The sequence below is a fragment of the Micropterus salmoides genome, unplaced genomic scaffold (assembly GCF_014851395.1).
Source record: "Micropterus salmoides isolate LMB-PRFRI ecotype aquatic unplaced genomic scaffold, ASM1485139v1 Ms_hic_scaffold_1, whole genome shotgun sequence".
Classification (NCBI taxonomy): domain Eukaryota; kingdom Metazoa; phylum Chordata; class Actinopteri; order Centrarchiformes; family Centrarchidae; genus Micropterus; species Micropterus salmoides.
In genome coordinates this window covers 46,016,900-46,039,352 of record NW_024040040.1, presented here as the reverse complement: position 1 = coordinate 46,039,352, position 22,453 = coordinate 46,016,900, and the positions used below count along the sequence as shown (strand labels likewise).

The 22,453-nt window shown below is 39.6% G+C and overlaps 2 protein-coding genes across 3 annotated transcripts; both read left to right on the top strand.

The window, feature by feature from the left end:
- Positions 1-4,839: 4,839 nt before the first annotated feature.
- Positions 4,840-10,641, top strand: LOC119912023 (inositol monophosphatase 1-like). Of its 2 annotated transcripts, XM_038731006.1 has the most exons (9): positions 4,840-4,883; positions 5,205-5,318; positions 6,292-6,425; positions 7,089-7,193; positions 7,433-7,478; positions 7,669-7,777; positions 7,961-8,069; positions 8,710-8,861; positions 9,836-10,641. In XM_038731006.1, exons 2-9 carry the CDS (start codon positions 5,256-5,258, stop codon positions 9,952-9,954), a joined length of 837 nt encoding a protein of 278 aa, XP_038586934.1. In that variant the 5' UTR covers positions 4,840-4,883; positions 5,205-5,255; the 3' UTR covers positions 9,955-10,641. The 2 variants fall into 2 exon arrangements, with proteins under 2 accessions (XP_038586934.1, XP_038586926.1); XM_038730998.1 differs by lacking the exon at positions 4,840-4,883 and having other exon boundaries at positions 4,893-5,318.
- Positions 10,642-13,606: 2,965 nt separating this feature from the next.
- On the top strand, positions 13,607-21,723 carry LOC119912014 (inositol monophosphatase 1-like). The gene is made up of 10 exons (XM_038730989.1): positions 13,607-13,738; positions 14,804-14,971; positions 15,985-16,079; positions 16,256-16,395; positions 16,567-16,671; positions 17,190-17,235; positions 17,332-17,440; positions 17,784-17,892; positions 21,177-21,328; positions 21,509-21,723. Exons 3-10 carry the CDS (start codon positions 16,017-16,019, stop codon positions 21,634-21,636), a joined length of 852 nt encoding a protein of 283 aa, XP_038586917.1. The 5' UTR covers positions 13,607-13,738; positions 14,804-14,971; positions 15,985-16,016; the 3' UTR covers positions 21,637-21,723.
- The last annotated feature ends 730 nt before the right edge of the window (positions 21,724-22,453 follow it).

Sequence of the window (22,453 nt, the reverse complement as noted above, 5' to 3'; positions counted from 1 at the left end):
CTGGAAGAACATATGGGAGAAAGAAGCATCCCACAACACCAATGCTCAGTGGCTAGTGGATCTAAGAACAGATCACAGCATCTCCCAGAACAAGATCCAGTAAATGTAAATGCTCCGTATGTGTATAGCGCCTTTCTAGTCTTTTTGACCACTCAAAGCGCTTTTACACTACATCTGCATTCACCATTCACACACATTCATTCACTGAGCCAAAGTGCTCAAACAGTAACTAACATTCACACACATTCATACACTGGCGGAACAGCCTCCAGGGGCAATTCGGGGTTCAGTGCCCAAGGACACTTCGACACGCCGCCTGGAGGATTAAGCTGCCGACCTTCCAATTAACGGGCAACCCGCTCTATCTCCTGAGCCACAGCCGCACCAAGATCAACAGTGACCATTACAACGTCAGACATCCAAGAAAGAGTGGCAGGTATGAAGAGCTGAACAGCACCAGGCCCTGACATGATCCACACCTACTGGCTGAAGAAATTAATTGCACTCCATGAACGCCTGACAGCAGAAATGAACCAACTTCTGATGGATGGGACCCAGCCAGAATGGTTAAGGATCCACAGAAGGGAACAATCCCATCCAACTACCGGCCAATAACCTGCCTCTGCACAACATGGAAGCTCCTGTCAGGTATCATAGCAGCTAAGATGAGTACGCAAATGGCTCAGTACATGGACAGGGCCCAGAAGGGAATGGGCAGTAATACCAGGGGAGCAAAGCACCAGCTACTGGTTGATAGAGCGGTCACTCGAGACTGCAAGACCAGGCAGACCAATCTGTGCACCACCTGGATTGACGACAAGAAAGCCTAAGACTCACTGCCACATACATGGATACTGGAAAGCTTGGAAATGTACAAGATCAACAGGACACTAATAGCCTTCATCAAGAACTCAGTGGGGCTGTGGAAAACAAGTCTGGAAGCCAACTCAAAGCTAATTGCACCAAGTCACTATCAAGTGCGGCATATACCAAGGCAATGTTCTATCCCCACTGCTGTTCTGCATAGGCCTGAACCCCCTCCGCCAGATCATCACAAAGACTGGCTACGGATACCGGTTCCGAAGTGGAACAACCATCAGTCACCTCCTCTACATGGATGACATCAAGCTGTATGCCAGAAATGAGCGAGACATCGACTCACTGATCCACACTACCAGGATCTACAGCGATGACATTGGAATGTCGTTCGGACTGGACAAGTGTGGTCGCATGGTATCAAAAAAAGGGAAAATTATCAGAACTGAGGGGATTGAACTACCAGAAGGCCACATTGCAGATGTTCAGGACAGCTACAAATACCTTGGGGTGCCGCAGGCTAACGGAAAATCCAGGAGTACATCAGGAAGATGGGGCCCAAAGATGAAGGGCTTAGTGAATACCTCAGGCAGCAGAAACCCGAAGGTGAGGACAAGGAAGATGAAGAACCTGGGAGAAACTGGGAGAGTGGCTACAGCAGATTCCAGGTAAAACATCAGAGGTCTCTGTCCAGAAGAGTGCAGTCCTAGGAACAGCTAAGATATTGCGCAGAACCATCAAACTCCCAAGCCTCTGGTGGAGGACCCAAGCTTGAGGATGACACATACCACCCCACAGGGGTGAGAGGGGGATATTTATATTCATATTCATACTGTACATAGCCTATATATAATCTGATGAGTGAAGCTTCTTCCTGGTGATGTGCTGAGCAGTTTTCACCACCCTCGGTAGAGCCATGGGCATTGCAGTGATGCAGCCAGTCAAGATACTCTCAGTGTTGCACCTAGTGGTACATGAGGTATTTAGGTCTTTTACTTAAGTTAAAGCACTAATACCTCACTGTTAAAATACTCTTACAAGTAAAAGTACTACATTGAAAATTTTACTTAAATCAAACTATGTAAGTATGATCAGGAAAATATACTTAAAGTATTAAAAGTGAAAGTAGGCTACAGTGCAGAAAAAAATGTCCCCTGTGACCGTTATACTATTATATATATCACCACTAGATTTCTACTCATGTATTAATGTATGTCTCAAAATGATTAATGCACTAAAATGGGCTAATCCAATGGAAAAGCAGCAAATCTTAACATTGGTGATGCTTGATTATCAAAATATCAAAACAACAAAGTACTAGCTTTACTTGTATAAACTTTTGGGTGGTTTAATTTATAACAAAACATACATTTTTAAACTCTTCATATGTTCTGTGTGTAAATGTGTCTTGCTTGTCGTAGTGGGAACTAAACTAGACTAAAAACTAACACCTGCTAACATCTGGCTTCTGTCTTCACATTCTTAAGCTGTAAAACACTTTTATGTCTTCAGCTGAGAGGTTTATCTGAACTCAGGACTTGTCATAGTCCGTGGTATTGCTCTGATGAAATGCAAATACTTGTAGTTTTAGTTTGAATGACTTCAATTATGTTATATGAATGTGCAATGTTTCTCTCCACGTTTAAGAAAGTAGTGGTGTCAGTGGTTTATGTGTTAACAGGAAATTAGAGTTTCCTAAATCATGTGCACAAATGCGAGACAAATAAAGGCTGATCTTATCTTGTGTATTTCATTATTCTTCACAGACGTCCAGCAGCTGTTGGGAAATAAAGAACAGGTTCCCCCTGAGCAGCAGCAGCAGTACAGCCCAAGTCTAGACCAGGAGGACCCACCAGAGCTGCTACACATTAAAGAGGAAGAGGAGGAACTCTGGACTAGTCAGGAGGGAGAACAGCATCCAGGGCTGGAGGAGGATGATATCACTGAGTTCCCCTTCACTCCTGTCACTGTGACAGAAAATATTTCAATAAAATTGATACGCATGCAACTTGAGTCGTCAAATGTTATTGTTGCTTTACTTCCTCTATCAACGCTAGAGCAGCAAATACGCAACACGCAACACACACACACACACACACACACACACACACACACACACACACAAAAAGCTTACTGAAGAGCAAGGCAGGATTGGGGCTTGTATTTTGTAGTCATGGACATGCTAATGCAGAGGGATTCTACAGCAACGTGCAGCCAATGCTAAAAGCCTTTTCGCTGCAGATTGTGAGTGTCAAAACTCCCTTAGCTACCAGCTGGCCAATAAGAGCCTTAATGCTCCTTTGTGGGTTGAGGTCCAACTACAACTTCACCTAACATTATATGGAGCTGAATCTGCTGCATGTTGTCCTTGTTCACTGTTAATTGTCTGAAAGCATGGGCGTTTTGAGTTGAGAAGTGGTGGGGACACAGGGACTCAGATTAGGCGTATGAAGAGACGCTTAGCTTGCGAGACATCAAGATATGTGATATTAGGTTCATGAAAACGAGACAAAACAGTGTTTTAAAGATATCCTCAATGGCGAGATATATGAGTGGGGGGTCTGGGGGGACCTCCCGCAGAAAAGTTTGATTATTAAACACTTAATTTCCTGCATTCTGTTGAAAATTTCTGCACCAATTTATGGTGGAAATGTTTTTATTTATGTAAAAGGAAACACGTAGCACGTGACATTTAAAATATCTAAATCTAATCTGGAGAATATAAAGCAGTGCAGCTGTCAGGCATTCTGTGCTGCTTTCAGATCTGTTTCTCCTGTAGATCAACTTTTCTCATGTAATGTTATCCCTGCTGAGGCAACACACACATGTAGGCATGATTTAGTCTTCCCTCCTCTTTTGTCATGTTCACAGGGAGAGAACAGAAAATTTGGCCGAAAAGAAACTGTGTCAAGAGGTTGTTAAATTTACTGATTGGTGCATGCACCTCTTATATAATGAGTAGCTTGTTTTTCTTTAGCTTAAGTTCCTTTTTTTGGACAATGCACATTTGTTTCTATATTTCAACTGCATTGCATATTTTCTTAATGTGCAAATTAACCTTTCTAAAGGTTATTTTCCATTTGTTATATAACTGCGAGCTGTATTTCAGAACATTTAACAAATTATGCTTTTAAAAAGTGATGGGGACAAAATCAGCCATTTCAAAAAGTGGTGGGGACATGTCCTCAGTGTCCCCAGTGTAAATGACACCTATGTTTGAAGGTGCAGACAATTACAATATAACTATTCACTCAGATTTAACCCAGCTTTATATTAATTCATTGAGTTTATATACACATTGGTTAAAAACTTTTATTTTGCAGACAGTAACCTACAGCTGCAGCCCACAGTATTTATGAAAAATAAACTACTGTTTAGTCTTTTTTTTTGCAGATACACATTTAACATTTTTTATGTTATCTGTTTTGCAATATCAGTGCAATGAAGGGACAGATGTTGCAAAAGGACAATCAATGCTTTGTGGTCCAGGAAAACTATCCTCAAAGGAGGTGCTTTCATGCCAGTATGTTTATTATTATGTCAGCTGATCTCAGGGTGGGCTGTGTCTGGATCCAGTCTGATGCAAAGAGTAGAATAAAATACCGGTAGGTTACATTCAGACACAACACCCTAACCCTAACGTACACAAACACACTTCTTTCTGTTAGTATAGTAGATTCTGACACTTGTCTTATTTTCCTGTTTTTTTATGTTGCCACCTGTTGCCACCAGGGCATATGGTATATTCACTTCCTGTCTTTTTATGTTTGTGTTGAAGAAAACACACCATTAATTGAACTTGAATGTCATTTAACAGAGGTTTTAGTCCACAATCATCCATTGTCGCTGTCTCTCCTTCAGAGGACATGGAAAGGTAACTTGTACTAAAATCATACTCACCTCCTTTTTTTTTGCAGTAACTTACCAGTTTCCTGTACGGAGGAATGACATTGTTCTAGCCAATGAGAGCGCCGACTTTACATTCATTGACCAATGGGAATGAGAGTTGCCTTTAGTCCCACCCTCATAGCTAAACTGTCAACACTGAGAAGTCAGTACGTCTGGAGGTAGGTTGAGTAGCTATCTTTTCCCCGTTGGAAATCTTACTATTGTAGCTCTTGTAGCAGCCTGTCAAAACCGTAAATTTTATCCGCGTAGCTGCAGTTGTCATAACGCTCATCACCCGTTTATTCGTGCTTTACCCCGTTAAAGCAAACTAGCATAGGGAGCTAAAGAGGAAACCAGCGCGTCGCAAATTGTTACATTATCTAGTTTCTCCAGCCGGAAGCTCATCGGTTGTCTTTTGTAGTTGCTGTCACAACGCGAACGGAAAGCTACTGTGAATGTGAATGAATCTGTGAATGAGTGTAACTTTACCCCCCCAACAGGAATTTCACGCTACAGCCTGTATCTGTGAATAATCCTTCTTACCTGTCAACATGAGTGATCCTTGGCAAGAGTGCATGGATCACTGTGTGGAGGTCACCAAAAATGCTGGTCAGGTAACCTTAAGAACTACTTAAAGTGCTTTTTGAAAATGCTTTGTCCTGGAAATGAATTTATGTTGGGGTTTAGCATGTACCTGCATGATAGAGTAATAAACGTGAGATCCACAATCAGAGACCTGGCCAAAATGGCCCCAATATGTTGTTATCACAAAGAAAATAGTTTACATTCACACATAGCACAGTAATAAAGGACCTGACAGGCTTATAGGGGAGAGTTTGACTATTTACAACATTTGCTTTCCTCAATAAACATGTTCATGAGGAAAGTTTGAATGCTCGGATTGAAGGCAGAGTTTCTAATAAAGTTTGTGTTTTATTCTAAGTCAACTACCAGACTCTGGCCACACTGAAGATTATTATTATCATCATCAAAATGAATAGTCATTTTCTTAAAGAAACATTATTTGATTCCAGATGTAAATATCTTCTGGTTTATTTACCCATCTATGGGTTGTGGACAAAACAAAACATTTGAGGTTGCCAGTTTGAGCTTTGTGAAACACAGATTCAGATTTTTGAAAATGTTCTGACATTTTAGAGATTAGAGATTTTAGAGTCTGATAGTTGTTTGAAACAGGAGAAATCATTTTACAGAATTAGAGGTACACATGCAAGTTTACAGTAAGTTTCTTTTTGTTTTGTGTATGGAAAGTAAAATTTTCATCTAGCTCTAAGGTAGTTGTATAAGACACCTTTACTAATTAAAATCCATATAAGGTTTAAAGAGTGATGTTAGCTACCTACTGTTTGTACAAAATAAACATGAATTCAGGAGAAATTTCAGTAATATGTAATAAAGACAATTAGGTATTTAATTATTTGGCCTTGGAGTGTACACCTAATCACCTCTGAACCATCATTGTATGAAACCATAACACACAACATGTTAGGCTAATTAAAGTAGCAGATGTAGTCAGTCATCCAAAACGTCCCCTTGCTGAGTTTGTCATCGTTGATTTCCTGCCAGATGATCCGCGAGGCGCTCCAGAAGGACATCGCCGTCATGCAGAAGAGCTCACCAGTTGACCTGGTGACCGAGACTGACCAGAAAGTGGAACAGCTCATTATATCTTCCATCAAGGAAAAGTACCCCACTCACAGGTACTTGACTAGCAATTATAGACATGAGAGTGGGTATATGAACTACGTGACAGTACTGTAGCACATGAAAAGAAGAATATTTTATCAGGGTGTTTTTATTCAGTATATCAGTATATAATATTCACTACAATAATATTTAATAGAGGACAATTGACAATCAATGTATTGTGGCAATACATGTACTGTGAATAGTCCCCTATGAAACATGTTATTACTTAATTACTGATCATTTCTTCCCACGGGTCTTCTGCAGGACAGCCTCCATATGCCGCTCAAACACACGGTAATAATTGGGTCTGATGGAGGTTGCTCTTGCGTGGGAAACGCTCCTCCTTATGTGGAGGAGCGGAGCCCCACTCTCTGTGAAACACAAACAGAGAGCAGAGTTTGAATAAATGACACCAAAACATGGCAGTATAGTTTTTCTGTTTGTTTGGCTTAATTGCTGTGGGGGGGGAAAAATGCTTATAATGCCAGAGAAAACCACAATTTTTATAAATTGTTTCTGTGTTTTGGGAGATTCCATGACATTCCACATTTTACAGATGGTTCCCTTTTAATTATCAAATTCCACGATTCACAGACGACATAGGGCCCTACAATAGTATCATTAATGTGACGGTTGAGGTAACAGTAACCATTTGTTTGTCTATGATTTTGAAGCTTCATAGGTGAGGAGTCAGTAGCAGCAGGAGCTCCCAGTGTTCTAACTGAAAATCCTACTTGGATCATCGATCCTATTGATGGCACCACCAACTTTGTTCACAGGTAGTGCCTGCGCTTACATACTATATAGACCTGATACGGCGCTGGGTTCCTTTTATCTGTGTCGCTCCTTAAGTATTTTTATCTTTTAATTAGTTTCTCTCTTGGATTGTCCTCTCTGTCAGGGATAATTAGACAACGTAGATGAAACTGAACTGATAATAGAAATGGATTCCTCTGAGCTTAAACCCAGAGGGAGTTCATTAAATGAATGTTTTATACTGTAAATTTATTTTCTGCAGGTTCCCATTTGTGTCAGTATCAATTGGCTTCACTGTGAAGAAAGAGGTAGGTTTTATTGTATGCTTTTTGACACTGTACATCTACATTTTAAGATACATTAACGTAGTAAATGCCCCAGTAACCCAGTGAATAGTACAGTTGTTTTCTTCTTTTTATGTGGCGGCTGTTCTATTCTTAGCCCTCCACCCACACCACATTAATCACTGCTGTTTTCTGTGCTGCCTCTTTGACTCAGATAGAGTTTGGGATCGTTTACAGCTGCATTGAGGACAAGATGTACACTGCCCGGAAAGGGAAAGGAGCATTCTGCAATGGAGTGCCTATCAAAGTGTCTGGACAAAAAGGTAAATATTGATGATCACATCAGGCTTCAGTGTTGCAGTTTTTAAAATATCCACCAGATGGAGGCAAGATCACAGCAAGTTTCTATGCTTATACCAACAGCTCTAAACCAGTGGAATGTGAAATGTTTTCAGAGATTTAAACCTGCTATAATTTGTTCAGTAATATTTTGTTTTTCATCCAAGATATAAGCCAATCCCTGGTACTGACAGAAATGGGCTTCAAGAAGGATCCTGAGCGTTTCAAAACGATGTTGGCCAATGTCAAGACCATCCTCACCATCCCTGTGCATGGGTAAGTAAATATATACACTTGCACGTACAAGTTGTTATCCTTAACATTTCAGTCCTGGTTGATGTGGTAATTCCCATGGTTACTATTTCAGCAAAACACTCCTTGAGCAGCTACTTTAATAATACCTACAATTCGCAATACAGATATACAGCAGAAGAGCAATGGGTGTATCTGTTTACACAAAGTCATGTTGTTTTAATAGGGTTAATCAAGCATAATTGCAACCGCAGTCTTATTTAATGGACGCAGGGCACTGTAAGTTGGAGATGTTTAGCCCGTCGCTGTCAGCTCTCTGTGGCTGCTCCTTCTTTATTACTCCCTTTAAAAAATATTACAAATGATCCACTAACAAAAATACTGAAAAAAAGTCTCCTTGTTTTGTAGAAACTTTTTTGATGAATGATTGTAGTCAGCACTAACCTCAGTAACAAATACATTTTGTTTCCTGTGGCAGCTTCACAATAAAAGTCACCCTGGTTTTTAATGTGAAGCAGCAGTAGGATTTCCCCCCCAGTAAGTGGTTCATGGAAATCCTAAGGATTATAACTCAAACACACACTAAACTAATACTAAACCATATAGAGGTTAACAATGTGTCACATGCATTTAAATGCAAGCAAATCATCATTTCTATCCACAGTATCCGCTCCCCGGGCAGTGCAGCTGTCAACATGTGTCTGGTGGCGTGCGGATCGGCCGATGCTTACTACCACATGGGCATCCACTGCTGGGACATGGCTGGGGGGGCAGCGGTTGTTACCGAAGCTGGCGGAGTAATCATGGACATTTCAGGTGAGTCGTCCTCAAAAAAACAACTTTCCAGAGGCTGCTGAGTCACTGGATGAAATGAAGGAAGCGGGCAACAGGGTGATTGAACTGCAGGAAGGAGATTGCTTTACAGAGCAAAGCAGTGGGAGAGTGGGCTGCTGTTCTTTCAGCATAAACACAACAGAAGTTATTAATGTTTATGAATTATTTATTGTTACTAATTCTCATTGTTATTGGTTTTTATCTCTATTTCAGCCTGGGAAACATAGATGGGGAGCAGGGCAGCTAGTGGCTTTGTACTTGAAACAGCAGGGTCTGGGAAATTATGATCTTAGATCTGGGCACCGCTGCCACTGACATAACAGCTGGCCTGAGATTTAGGATGATAAGGATGCTGTTTATCTAGTCAAACCTGCACTGTTGACAACATCATGCTTTAACGGAGTTGGCAGATCCCCGACACTCCCTTTTTATATATTTGATCAGTACAGCACATGTGTACAGTACGTGGTGGAGAAAACTTTTAGCATGGTTGCAGACGTCTTTCGGTTCATAAAAAGCTGCGTCCAGCATGATAACAGAAGGTTGTAACTCAGTGATCAGCTCTCACACTTCAATCTGATCCAGCAGTGGTTTAAGTGTGCGAAAAAAATATGAATTCATCCCATTTAAGCCTGCTTACATGACATTTTGTGCAAATAATGTGTAAAAACGCAGGCTAAACAGAGCCACAAATTTGAAAGGCGATAAGAGAAAGACAAACCTCCACTAGTCAGGGAAATGATTCAATGTGAAATTAAAACTTTAAAGAAATGTGGATCTTGGCCACATCAGGAACAGCAGCTTCAGGGGCCATCAGCTTTTTTATTCCGGATAGTACGACATTCATAATTTCACAGTCTTGTATAAAGAGTTACTGCATGCAACATAAACCAAAAAAAAAGTGACGTTCAACTTCATTACAGTAATGCTTATTTATTATTGTCTCTTTCATCCAGGTGGACCATTTGATCTGATGTCTCGGAGGCTGATCATCGCCAGCAGCAGAGCAATAGCAGAACGCATCGCTAAGGAGATAACAGAGTTTGACGTTGGCAGGGATGACACAGATGGCTAGTAAATTTCCATCATCTCCTCAGCCAGTGTGACAGTTATTTAAACAGGCAACTGTTCTGTATTTAGCAGGTCATGATTCCATCTTTGCCTTAAGAACCAAAACGATAAACTTACCTCTGAAGAACAGCTGAGTGGGTCTGATAAATATTCAGCGCTTAGACTTTCAGCATTCTTTCTGCTTTCTTTGTAAGTCATTGTTGTATTTCTGCTCTTCGCCATTCACAGATTCAGACTTTCTACTACACTGTCACGATTAATGATTACGTCTGTGTCTCCTAAAACACACTGGTACTGTATTGTTTTTAATCAGTCAGCCATTTTTATTATTATTTATATTTATGTGAACAATGCAGTAAGAACAAGAACAAGGAATTTCACTGTTAAAATGCACTGAAGTAATTTTACTATACATGTGTTCAGGTTTTGACCAGTAATGTTGCTTTTCCACGTGGGATTTTCGGGCTTGTATTTTGACATTTTAGACATTGTTTATTTTATTCATTTAGTTACATTTTATTTAAAGATACATTTGTTTCTACAGTAAGAAAATGAATTTCACTAGTCTGCACTGCAGTGAAAGGAAGAATCGTATACCAAATACTGTGCACATCCAACTACTGTTGTAATATGAGGTGTTATCTGTAAAGATGTAATGAAGGCTGTGAATAAAAATTACTATAAAAATCTCTTTCTGGTGCCTAACCTCTTTAGATGCACAAGTCAGATGAAATCTGATCTTTTCTTTTTATAACATTTTAAAGTTTTTTATATACATTTTTTGAATTGATTTCATGCCTTGTAAGACAACCAAACAGTAACAAAAATGACTTTGTAGACTGTGTAGGACAAGACAGCTGACATCCAGTGTAGACAGAGCGACTGTCACTGGCCTGAACGGGCCAGCGACTGGCCAGTCAACATGCCCGACATACATTTTTACTGGCCCAGGGCCATTGCTTATGTTGAACCATGGCTAACCTCTGTGGCCTACATGTTTACGTCTGTACAACAGTGTGCTTGCGTTTCATGCATATTATTCTTTTGCACATGCGGGTCACTTTCAGGCCATGGCCAGTTCAAACTGGAGTCTGGTATGGGCCACATAGAAAAAAACCCCATGAACAACTAATAAAAAAAAAAAAACGGGCAATAAATAGGAATTGACCGTTAAGGCCTGCAGTGTGAATGTAGCCTTTCTGACACACCACAGATAAATTCATGTCAGTAAAGCCCTGCAGAGATGGGTGTCAGCATGCATCCATATTTAGCTATACAAGCTATACTGAAGACAGTAACTGGAAACAGAAGTAATCCTGACTATGGACATCTGTGCAGAAAAATGCTGAAATTTTACTTTCTTTGACTAAATATGGGAGTTTAGTGTCACGACTTGTTCCCCCTGAAATAAAACTTTACGCAACACTGTAACGTTCCTGCAAAATGCAGCTCCTTCACTGTGAGGAAACAAAAGCTGCTTTACGAGCCCATATGTTCTGAAATCTGATATTATCTGGAACTACATTGGAGAATGGAAAATCCCTCTATTCAATCTCTAGCAAGGCTCCTAAACACCTTCCTGTCATCCTGCCAGTGACCTGAATCAGCCGTGTGTTCAGAACATAAATAAATGTATTTGCTCTGACCTAGAAAAATTATAAACTGCCTTTTCTCCTTATAAAATCTATAAAGTAAGAATATGAAGAAAAAAAGGGATCTCTGGCTGGCAAACGGGAAACCAAATAAACAGAAAACAGGCCTCTTTAAAACATTGGGGGAAAAAACATGACTGCTACTGTTGTGATTTAGTAGAGAGATAAAAGCATTCACAGCCATTATACCATGTAAAATTCTCTGCTGCATTTCCCCTGCCCTTTCAGCCAGCTCTGCAGACGCCACACATGCAGAGCAGTGGACGGCCACCCGGGTTGATGTACTCTATGAAATAGCCCGGAGTTTTGCTCTCCACGGACTGTTGTCTTGTCTGTGTTTGCTGATGGCTAGCAAATGGTTTTAAAACACTTTACTTGAGCAAACCCGGGTCTTAAACTGCTGTGGCTCCCTCCACAGAAATCAATGGTCCATGTTAGTGTGCAGCAGGGGGTTCAGACAAAATAACTAGGGATTTCTAGAGTCAGACAGCTGAAAGCCGAGTCCTCCTCGGTCAACTCCACCTCCACCGCCAAGCTGCTCAACAAACCTTGTTGGTTTCCCGTCTTTTGATTTTTTAAAGTTTTTTTGAACTTGTTTATAGGGTCATTAATGGCACAGCCAACCAAATCCTTATACCCTTACTGTATGTCCTAGTTTTCATTAGGAAATACCAGCCATTGTTCTTTCAAAAATTGGCACAGTTTTCTGCTACATACCAAAAATGTGCCCCTGGAGATTGGAGATTCAGACCCTGTGGGCATGTATTATAATGTCTGTTCCTTTGTTTCAGTTTTGTTTCTATACCCCAATATGTGTTTTTTGCTCTGCCTTTCCTCTGCCATCTTATTATCATGCATTTCCTTTGTTTATTTTAGCCACACTTGCTAGGTGTGGTTATAGCAATGTTGGTTAAACGGGCAGTCCATATGTTTGGGCCAAACTAAAATATCTAGGGTATGTAACAATTTTAGATGGTTTTTCATGAACAGTGCATTCACATTTATTCACAGCCCACTGGGGATGAAGCTTACTGACCTTTATGATCCTGTCACTTTTTCTACTGCGTCACCATGAGGTTGACATTTTTGTTGTTTGGCGAAATACCCCAAACACCATTAAATAAATGTCATAAAACTTGGTACAGATATCCATGGTGCCCAGAGGATGAAGCCCAAGACTATAATGATCCATAGACTTTTCACCTTGCGCCACCAGCAGGTCAAAGTTTTCTCTCATCTAGTGAAATAGCTCAACATCGACGAGGTGATTTTGCGCAAACATTCCCAAACAATAAATCCTAATGACTGGTGATCCCCTGACTTTGTATGATTTACCATGCCATTTTGTAGAGACAATCATGTTCCCCACAGGGTGAATTAGATTGAACTTTCGCCATCTCCTGACCATCTAATGACCATTTCAATTCCCATCAGCCTCAGCTGTAGGACTTACTCTGTATTTAGTGCTGCTAAGCAAATGTGGCTAACTCGCTAAACTAAGGTGGTTCTAACCTGCTAAACATCAGCATGCTAACATTCATTTTGTGCATGCTGGAATTAGCCTCACTGAGCAGGTAGCACAGCTGTAGACTCCAAAAGAGGTTGATAATGTCTAACAACCTGTCTAAAGCTCATCTTTCAGGGTGCACCATTGACCTTCAGCAACTTCTGCATCATGGCAGGCCTCAGTTACAGCTGTGATTCCTGTGAACATCCAAAACATCCGTCATCCTGGATAAATTATTCATAACAGACCTGCCAGGGAGACAGCAGGACTGATGTATTTGTTTTGCTTGTCCTATCACTTGCCTCCACCTGTCTCCCAACATTTTAGAGAGCGTCTTATATTTAGTGCACAACAGGGACAGCACGGTGACAACTGCTCTCCTGCTGCTCCCGGTCAAACAAAACTTTCAACAATCCCCCCCTTCATGATGCCTCATACTGATCTGTTAAGTTAAACAGAGGTCTGTTTATTTTAGCTGCACAGCTTGTGACTCAGGATATCTAGTCAATCCAGCAAATTGTGTAGTAGGATGGCAGTGTATTCTGCCAGCTTAGTCGCTGTTTAATGAAGCTATTTTCCTATGATGATCGATATCAGATGCCTAACTTGTTTCAGGAGAATCAGATATTGTAAGTAAACATTTGCTTTAGTACTCATGTTATTATTACTAGTACAATAGCAAACAGCAAAAACAGGTTTAGTCTATTAAAACGCACAAGCTGTACGCAAGGTGTGGTGATGTTGAACAACGTCGGAGCAAGCTGTGGAAAAACACTTTTCTGCTTTTTTACTAACACAGACAAAGGGTATCAGACAATGTAGACCTGCAATGTAATAATATGCGCAGCATTCACTACTAATTTAACAATCTGTCTTGTCTTTTATACTCCCTCAGTACTTGAGTGCAGCATGTATTTGAATGGAAGATAGCGTTACAGTGATGTCACTAATGGGGCCAAAACATTCAAGCACACATATCCCCGGTAGTGGCATCCTAGACATAAGAACACTTTAAACCACTATAATAATATTGTCATTTGATAAATGTACTCCGTAGTATCTCTTGATTCTGGGTGTTCTCTCACAGAGGAGGAGAATTAATTTGCATTTCAGTTACCTTACCACAAGATACAAGAAATGCTTTTACATCTCAGAACAATAACTGTTGCAGGAATGAACTGTCATGATAGATAAACATTTCAAGATATAAATGTACATACAGATAGATACATGTAGATCTATGTATCTGCATTATGTGCTTTCATTAATCCGACTTTCAGCATGCTAACATAATCTACTCTGGCTCAACAGGGGGATGAGTATGTTCCACTAGTGGAATATAATAAAACCATAAAGTAAAATCTTAGTAGCTGTGAAACTGTCAGGAAATATAAAACTGACAGGAGCAAATCCCATGTCAGGAGCTAGAATGTACACTTATTTCTCCACAAAAATGTAAAAATTTTCCCCTCAGCATATATGATTTATGTTCTGACATTACCAGTCATGTCAACTGCCGCATGTACATGTGATACAGAAATGTACACAGCAGGGTGTGACACCTTCACAATTTACCTGCGAAGATGCCCAAAAACTTTCCACTTACTGATAGATGCACTCACTGTACAGTAAATTGAGCATTGTGTTGTTGTAAGTATGCCTTCATAAGAACAGAATGTTTTTCTTCCCCTTAGGTTGCTATGAAGAAACACAAGGGGGCGGGGCTAATACTGACTCCCACTCTGTCATGCCAGCTTCTTTTATGTGTCTCTCCAATGAGGCGACTTAAGGTTTGGTTTTTCAAAAGAACGTGCACTAGGATCTAGGAGCTGCTATTTGACAGCCCCACCTGACTTGACAAGGTAAGGTTTTCATTTGTTTTAGCAGTGTATGGATGATATGTGTGTGTGCATAAAAGGTGTACCGGTGTGTGCTTAGAATCATAGTGGATGGATAATTGTCTAATCTTTTTTTTTTTGTCATTATTGTATAACTTATTACCAAAAACTATGAAATATCAAATGCATATAAGGTAAAAAGGATAAATAGGCATAGAAGAGGAGGTAGGCATTGTGTGGATTGCGGGTCCATGGGTCACAAGATTATATGTCTTTGGATTGTGAGACTGAGCATAGGTCATGTATGTGGCAGGGCGGCTGCGTGAAACATTATCGACGACAATACAGTACATAATGTGTAATCAAGTGCTAAATGAAGATTCACATAAAATAGTCAAGGATGAGGTTTCTATCAACAAAAAAAAAAAGAAATGGGAATTGAACTACTGATACAGCAGTTTACACTGGCTCATGTCAAGCATGATATGGCAAATTTCAAAATAATGTGTAAATTTTTTGATTGTTTAATATAAAATGTGGGATAAAACATTCACATGCTTTAAAGTTAGGATGGTTATTTATTTCAGAAGCATTTGTTGTTATATTTGTTGAAATTGCCTTTACATCCCAACTGCCATCAATAAATCAGATGCTCTGACACACACAAAAAAATAAAATTGTGGCTGTTGCAGGACTGTAATAAGCACAACCAATCATCACCTGGTTCACACTCTGCCCGTGAACTGTGCCTAAAACTAAAAAGTAGCTTTAGAGGGAGGCCAGAAGGGAGGGGGTGGGATTTTTTCAGTTGGGTACTTACAAAAACATAACTATCTCTTCCTGGTTTCTCCAACATTACCTACCTTCGCTTTAACTTGTATTAATTTAGAACCTCAGAGTTTTTGTAGCTTCTAAATGTCTTATGTTTATTTAAGTTGCACTTTATTGCATTTCTCAGGTATGACATATGAATAGTTTACACTTTTATATATTTATGAGTCATTGTTGCGCCTTTACAAGCTTTATTCGCTTTTCAGGATCTCCTCAGTAAACGTCCCATAGAAACAAAATGGCTGACCTATGGCAGAAGGCATACGACTTTGCAGTTGCAGTGGCAAGAAAAGCTGGAGCTGTACGTAAAAGCCATCAGTAATAGCCTCTAAATTCTCCTCTGGTGTTTGAAACTTAGGGTAAAACTTGAAACAGACTTGACTTGAGAACTTTGGGAGAGTTTTGTGATAATGAAAACATGCCCCTATTTTAACCTCAAAAAAGCAAGCATGTGCTAATAATATTCCGTTCATTTAGGAAATTAGGAAGGCCGGGGAGAGTGAAATAAGGGTCATGACAAAGAGCTCCAGTGTAGACCTTGTTACCAAGACTGACGAGAGGGTGGAGAAAATCATTATCGGGTCTCTTAAAGAGGAATTCGGAGAAGGCACACACTGGTGAGAGATATGCATGCAGACACACAAAAATATATAAATCTTAATATGCTTGCACTGTTTGTAGCAGAGGCGCAAAATCATCATATTTTTATTATATATCATATATCATATATCATCATATATTACATATTTTATATTCCTCATTGGTCCATTGTTTTTTCTTTGCTGCAGTTTCATTGGAGAGGAGTCAGTTGCTAAGGGGGAGCCATGTATCTTAACTGACATGCCCACATGGATCATAGACCCTGTGGATGGCACCACAAACTTCGTACATGGGTAAGATATCAGTGTTGCTAAAGGACAACTTCCTTCCTGTTGCCAGTAGGTGGTGCCACGACTATGACTGAATATTGGCATCTTCAGGCAGGGACAGAGAAAAACTCAAGCTTTCATTAACTTTGCCCAAATATGAAGTTGATCTGAAATTATTCCTGTTAGGTTAAGGGAATGGGTCCAATAGGCTTTGTTGTATGTTTTGGAGTGATACATCTACTACCCAACTTTTGTACATCTAAGATGGGGAGCTACTCTTGTAGGGGGCACTATGAACCTATTTGAGATGTAAATTTTCATGACTTCTGACACGTCTGCCGTTTTGTAAGAAAAATAAATAATTTAATGGACAATACGCACATTCTTCTCATCTTAGCAAGAAAGTTAATAAAGCATATTTCCTGGAATCAAAGAATTAACCGATCCTTGCTAATAAAAGAACTTGGTAAGAAAAAGTACCTTCTTCCGGCTATGTAATAACACTAAACTGATCTCATGTGCGTGAAACTGCTTATTCACAGATTCCCATTTGTTGCTGTGTCTATTGCCTTTGCTGTTAATAAGCAGGTATGTCGAATCAAACAAGAGAGAGTTTTACAGTCAATAAAAGTAGTTCATCCATACCTTGCAAGTGAAAGCTGAAAAAATGACTTCTGTTTTCAGTTGGAGTTTGGTGTGGTGTACAGCTGCTTGGAAGACAAGATGTATAAAGCAAGGAAGGGGAAGGGAGCTTTCTGCAATGATGAACCAATCCAAGTGTCCGATGTCAATGGTAATATGGTCATATTTCAGTTTTTGCATATTTGAAAATCAAAATTGAAAAAAAAAAAAAAAAAAAAAAGTCATGACAACTAGGGAATAACACAAATTGATCTTTGCAGTCACCACACATAGGTTGCCTTGCTTTTGAAATTTAAATGTAACATCTTGAAACATTTCCATATATAAGAACAAATGAATAAAGCAATCAAGCAGAATCCTCTAGATCAAAAAGGTTACATACATTCAATCTGGTGGACTTAACTGTTACTATGTGAGTGTGAAAATTTTTTACCGTCACTGTCACACCTTTAATTGTACATAGTAGTAACCCTTTTGGCATGCTGTCATTGCAGATATCAATAAGTCCATTATCATCTCTGAGCATGGAACTGACAGGAGCAAGGAAAAAGTTACCAAGATCTTCTCCACCATGCAGAAGATCCTCCGCATCCCAGTGCATGGGTAAGTGTTCTTGAAACGCATTATTATTATGCCATGTAGCCTGGCTTACTGACCTACAGAGCCAAAATGATTATGCATTTACAGGTGCTGGTTATATAATTAGAATATCATCAAAAAGTTGATTTATTTCAGTAATTCCCTTCAAAAAGTGAAACTTGTATAATGTATACATTCACAGACTGATATATTTCAAGTGTTCATTCCTTTTAATTTTGATGATTATAACTGACAACTAATGAAAACCCCAAAATCAGTATCTCAGAAAATTAGAATATTGTGAAAAGGTTCAATTTTGAATTAACTCAAAACACCTGCAAAGGCCTTTAAATGGTCTCTCAGCCTAGTTCTGTAGGCTACACAATCATGGGGAAGACTGCTGACTTGACAGCTGTCCAAAAGACGACCATTGACACCTTGCACAAGGAGGGCAAGACACAAAAGGTCATCGCTAAAGAGGCTGGCTGTTCACAGAGCTCACAGAATCCACATTGCTCCAAGTCCAATGTAAAGTTTCCACAGTCTGTGATGGTTTGGGGTGCCATGTCATCTGCTGGTGTTGGTCCACTGTGTTTTCTGAGGTCCATGGTCAACGCAGTCTACCGGGAAGTTTTAGAGCACTTGATGCTTCCTGCTGCTGACCAACTTTATGGAGATGCAGATTTCATTTTCCAACAGGACTTGGCACCTGCACACAGTGCCAAAGCTACCAGTACCTGGTTTAAGGACCATGATATCCCTGTTCTTAATTGGCCAACTTAACTTAACTCGCCTGACCTTAACCCTATAGAAAATCTATGGGGTATTGTGAAGAGGAAGATGCGATACGCCAGACCCAACAATACGAAGAGCTGAAGGCCACTATCAGAGCAACCTGGGCTCTCATAACACCTGAGCAGTGCCACAGACTGATCGACTCCATGCCACGCCGCATTGCTGCAGTAATTCAGGCAAAAGGAGCCCCAACTAAGTATAGAGTGCTGTACATGCTCATACTTTTCATGTTCATACTTTTCAGTTGGCCAACACTTCTAAAAATCCTTTTTTTGTATTGGTCTTAAGTAATATTCTAATTTTCGGAGATACTGAATTTGGATTTTTCATTAGTTGTCAGTTTTAATCATCACAATTAAATGAAATAAACATTTCTACAGGTGCTGGTGATATAATTAGAATATCATCAAAAAGATGATTTATTTCAGTAATTCCATTGAAAAAGTGAAACTTGGATATTATATTCATTCATTACACACAGACTGATATATTTCAAATGTTTATTTCATTTAATTGTGATGATTAAAACTGACAACTAATGAAAAATCCAAATTCAGTATCTCCGAAAATTAGAATATTACTTAAGACCAATACAAAAAAAGGATTTTTAGAAGTGTTGGCCAACTGAAAAGTATGAACATGAAAAGTATGAGCATGTACAGCACTCTATACTTAGTTGGGGCTCCTTTTGCCTGAATTACTGCAGCAATGCGGCGTGGCATGGAGTCGATCAGTCTGTGGCACTGTTCAGGTGTTATGAGAGCCCATGTTGCTCTGATAGAGGCTTTCAGCTCTTCTGCATTGTTGGGTCTGGCGTATCGCATCTTCCTCTTCACAATACCCCATAGATTTTCTATAGGGTTAAGGTCAGGCGAGTTAAGTTAAGTTGGCCAATTAAGAACAGGGATATCATGGTCCTTAAACCAGGTACTGGTAGCTTTGGCACTGTGTGCAGGTGCCAAGTCCTGTTGGAAAAATCTGCATCTCCATAAAGTTGGTCAGCAGCAGGAAGCATGAAGTGCTCTAAAACTTCCTGGTAGACGGTTGCGTTGACCTTGGACCTCAGAAAACACAGTGGACCAACACCAGCAGATGACATGGCACCCCAAACCATCACGGACTGTGGAAACTTTGCACTGGACTTCAAGCAACGTGGATTCTGTGCATCTCCTCTCTTCCTCCAGACTCTGGGACCTTGATTTTTTCAAATTTTCAAAATTTACTCTTATCAGAATTTAACTTTGGACCACTCAGCAGCAGTCCAGTCCTTTTTGTCTTTAGCCCAGGCGAGATGCTTCTGACGCTGTGTCTTGTTCAAGAGTGGCTTGACACAACGAATGCGACAGCTGAAACCCATGTCTTGCATACGTCTGTGCGTGGTGGTTCTTGAAGATCTGACTCCAGCTACAGTCTAGTCTTTGTGAATCTCCCCCACATTTTTGAATGGGTTTTGTTTCACAATACTCTCCAGGGTGCGGTTATCCCTATTGCTTGTACACTTTTTTCTACCACATCTTTTCCTTCCCTTCGCCTCTCTATTAATGTGCTTGGACACAGCTCTGTGAACAGCCAGCCTCTTTAGCAATGTCTTGCCCTCCTTGTGCAAGGTGTCAATGGTCGTCTTTTGGAATACATAAAATGTAAAGTGCAAATGTTTTACTTTTGAAGCAACAAAATAATAAAATTGTGCTCACCTCAGATTAGAGTGACCTTGACCACATGTGAACAGAAAGTTGAACATAGAAAAAGAAGTCACACAAAATGGCAAAATGATTTTTGACATAGAGCCTCTAGTGTTGGAGTTATGAGCAGTGTGACAACTTACACACGAGACAACTTACCCCGCTCTCCCCTATGCATAAAATGACATTTCCATATTCTAAATTAATTAATTATGAGTAAATATTATATTATGAGTAAATATTAGAAATTGACCGACAACTCGCAAAGCAGGCTACATTTCTATAAACTATAGTATTTTTCTCAACAAACCAGTATACATTTGAGACATTGGCCTCTCTAGCTGAAAAAACCATAGACTGTATAAACAAACACTTTACGATGTCAGTTTTTGAAACTTGTGGAATTTATGAAATTTTGGTCAAGATTTAGCTACCTTGAAGTTGCATACATGTATTAAATTGTAGATGTATTGATTATATTGATTTGAATATAAATATTAGACACAAGATATATATTGTTACTGCAAATGATCAAAATTACTATTACTTAAAAGTAATACTGCATTTCTCCTTGTTTACCTGGAGGAATTTTCAAAGCGCAGTATGTGCTTTTTTTTTAGGTATCATGTAGGTTTTATATGGGCAGTTATTTATTTAGCATTATATATTTAAATTAACAGCCTAAATAGCATTAAATTAAGACATTTTCCTATCTGTCAGCCAGCTTGAAAATTTTAAACCTTTTTTTCTTATCTTTACTGCATCTGTAGTAGACTGTTGTAGAGCAGTGAAGCTTACTTTCATTCAACTCCAATTGATCTGTCCTGACAGGCTCCGTGGGTCAGGGACAGCTGCCACCAACATGTGTCTGGTGGCGACGGGGGCTGTTGAGGCCTTCTTTGAAATTGGGATCCACTGCTGGGACATTGCTGCTGGAGCGGTTATAGTCAAAGAAGCTGGAGGAATACTACTGGATGTTGATGGTGTGTATGCTTTCAAATCTGATCACAGAGCATCTGGTGATTATGCAGCACTGAACTGCATGCAAAGTCTTAGAAACTAAAATAAGTGAATAAGAAGATGTTAAGTGAACACTGTGGCTAAACGCAGGATATATTTTTTGGTTAAATCCCTCTTAATGAAGGCTTTGTTTGACAATTTAGGGGGATCGTTCGATTTGATGTCTCGAAGGATGGTTTCAGCAAACAACAAGGTTATTGCTGAGCGGATCATCAAGGAAATTGAAGTATTCCCAGTGGTGAGGGACGACGCTCCAAATCAGAAGAAATGACAATTTCCAAATGCATTTCAAAATGAGTACATGAGCAAAAGCTCTCTCTATTTTTGTATGTCGCAAATAAAGTCACTGTGCTGGAACCACTTATTGTCTTTATTTGCATACTGGGTGTGTTTCATTGGCTGCACATTTTTCAATCAAAGGAAATAATTGCAATTCAGTCATCATTAGATTACCCCTCTGTGATTTGCCTATCATCAATATTGATTGAAGTGGGAAACAGCTGTAATTTTGCACTTAGCATTTTTGTATACCAGCATATTGTAATTTGCATACGTCTTTGTCTGTATTTGATCTTACATTAAACCTGAATTGTTAAGTATGTAGACCCACATCCACAAAGATATTTGTTTTGGTTTTTATTTCTCGCAATACCACAACAGATTGCAGGAGAAGCCGGTCTAGTCTGAGACTGATGGTGATTTTGACTTGATCTCCTATTACTGAATTTCTCCTCCCTTCTCATGTGACTCTAATGTGTAATTAACTGATGGAAATGAGTGATATTCTGCCAGGGCGATTACCCTTATTAGAGGCAACAGTCCTTATCACTGAGTGAAGTCAATGCTGAGGACACTTTATAAACACTAATCTTCACAATCATATAATTTACTTACATTTAACATCACCTCTGTTTCAGCATCATTGCTGTTTACACAATTTATTACGCTGGTATTACTGTTCACCACTAGAGGCCAGTAATGCATCAGCAATTGGATGGGATCTTCATGACGCTCTCATTTTACTTTGGTGGTTGAACCTGCAGTACTTTTTCTATAATCATTAGAAGTTTGTATGATGGACTCAACTT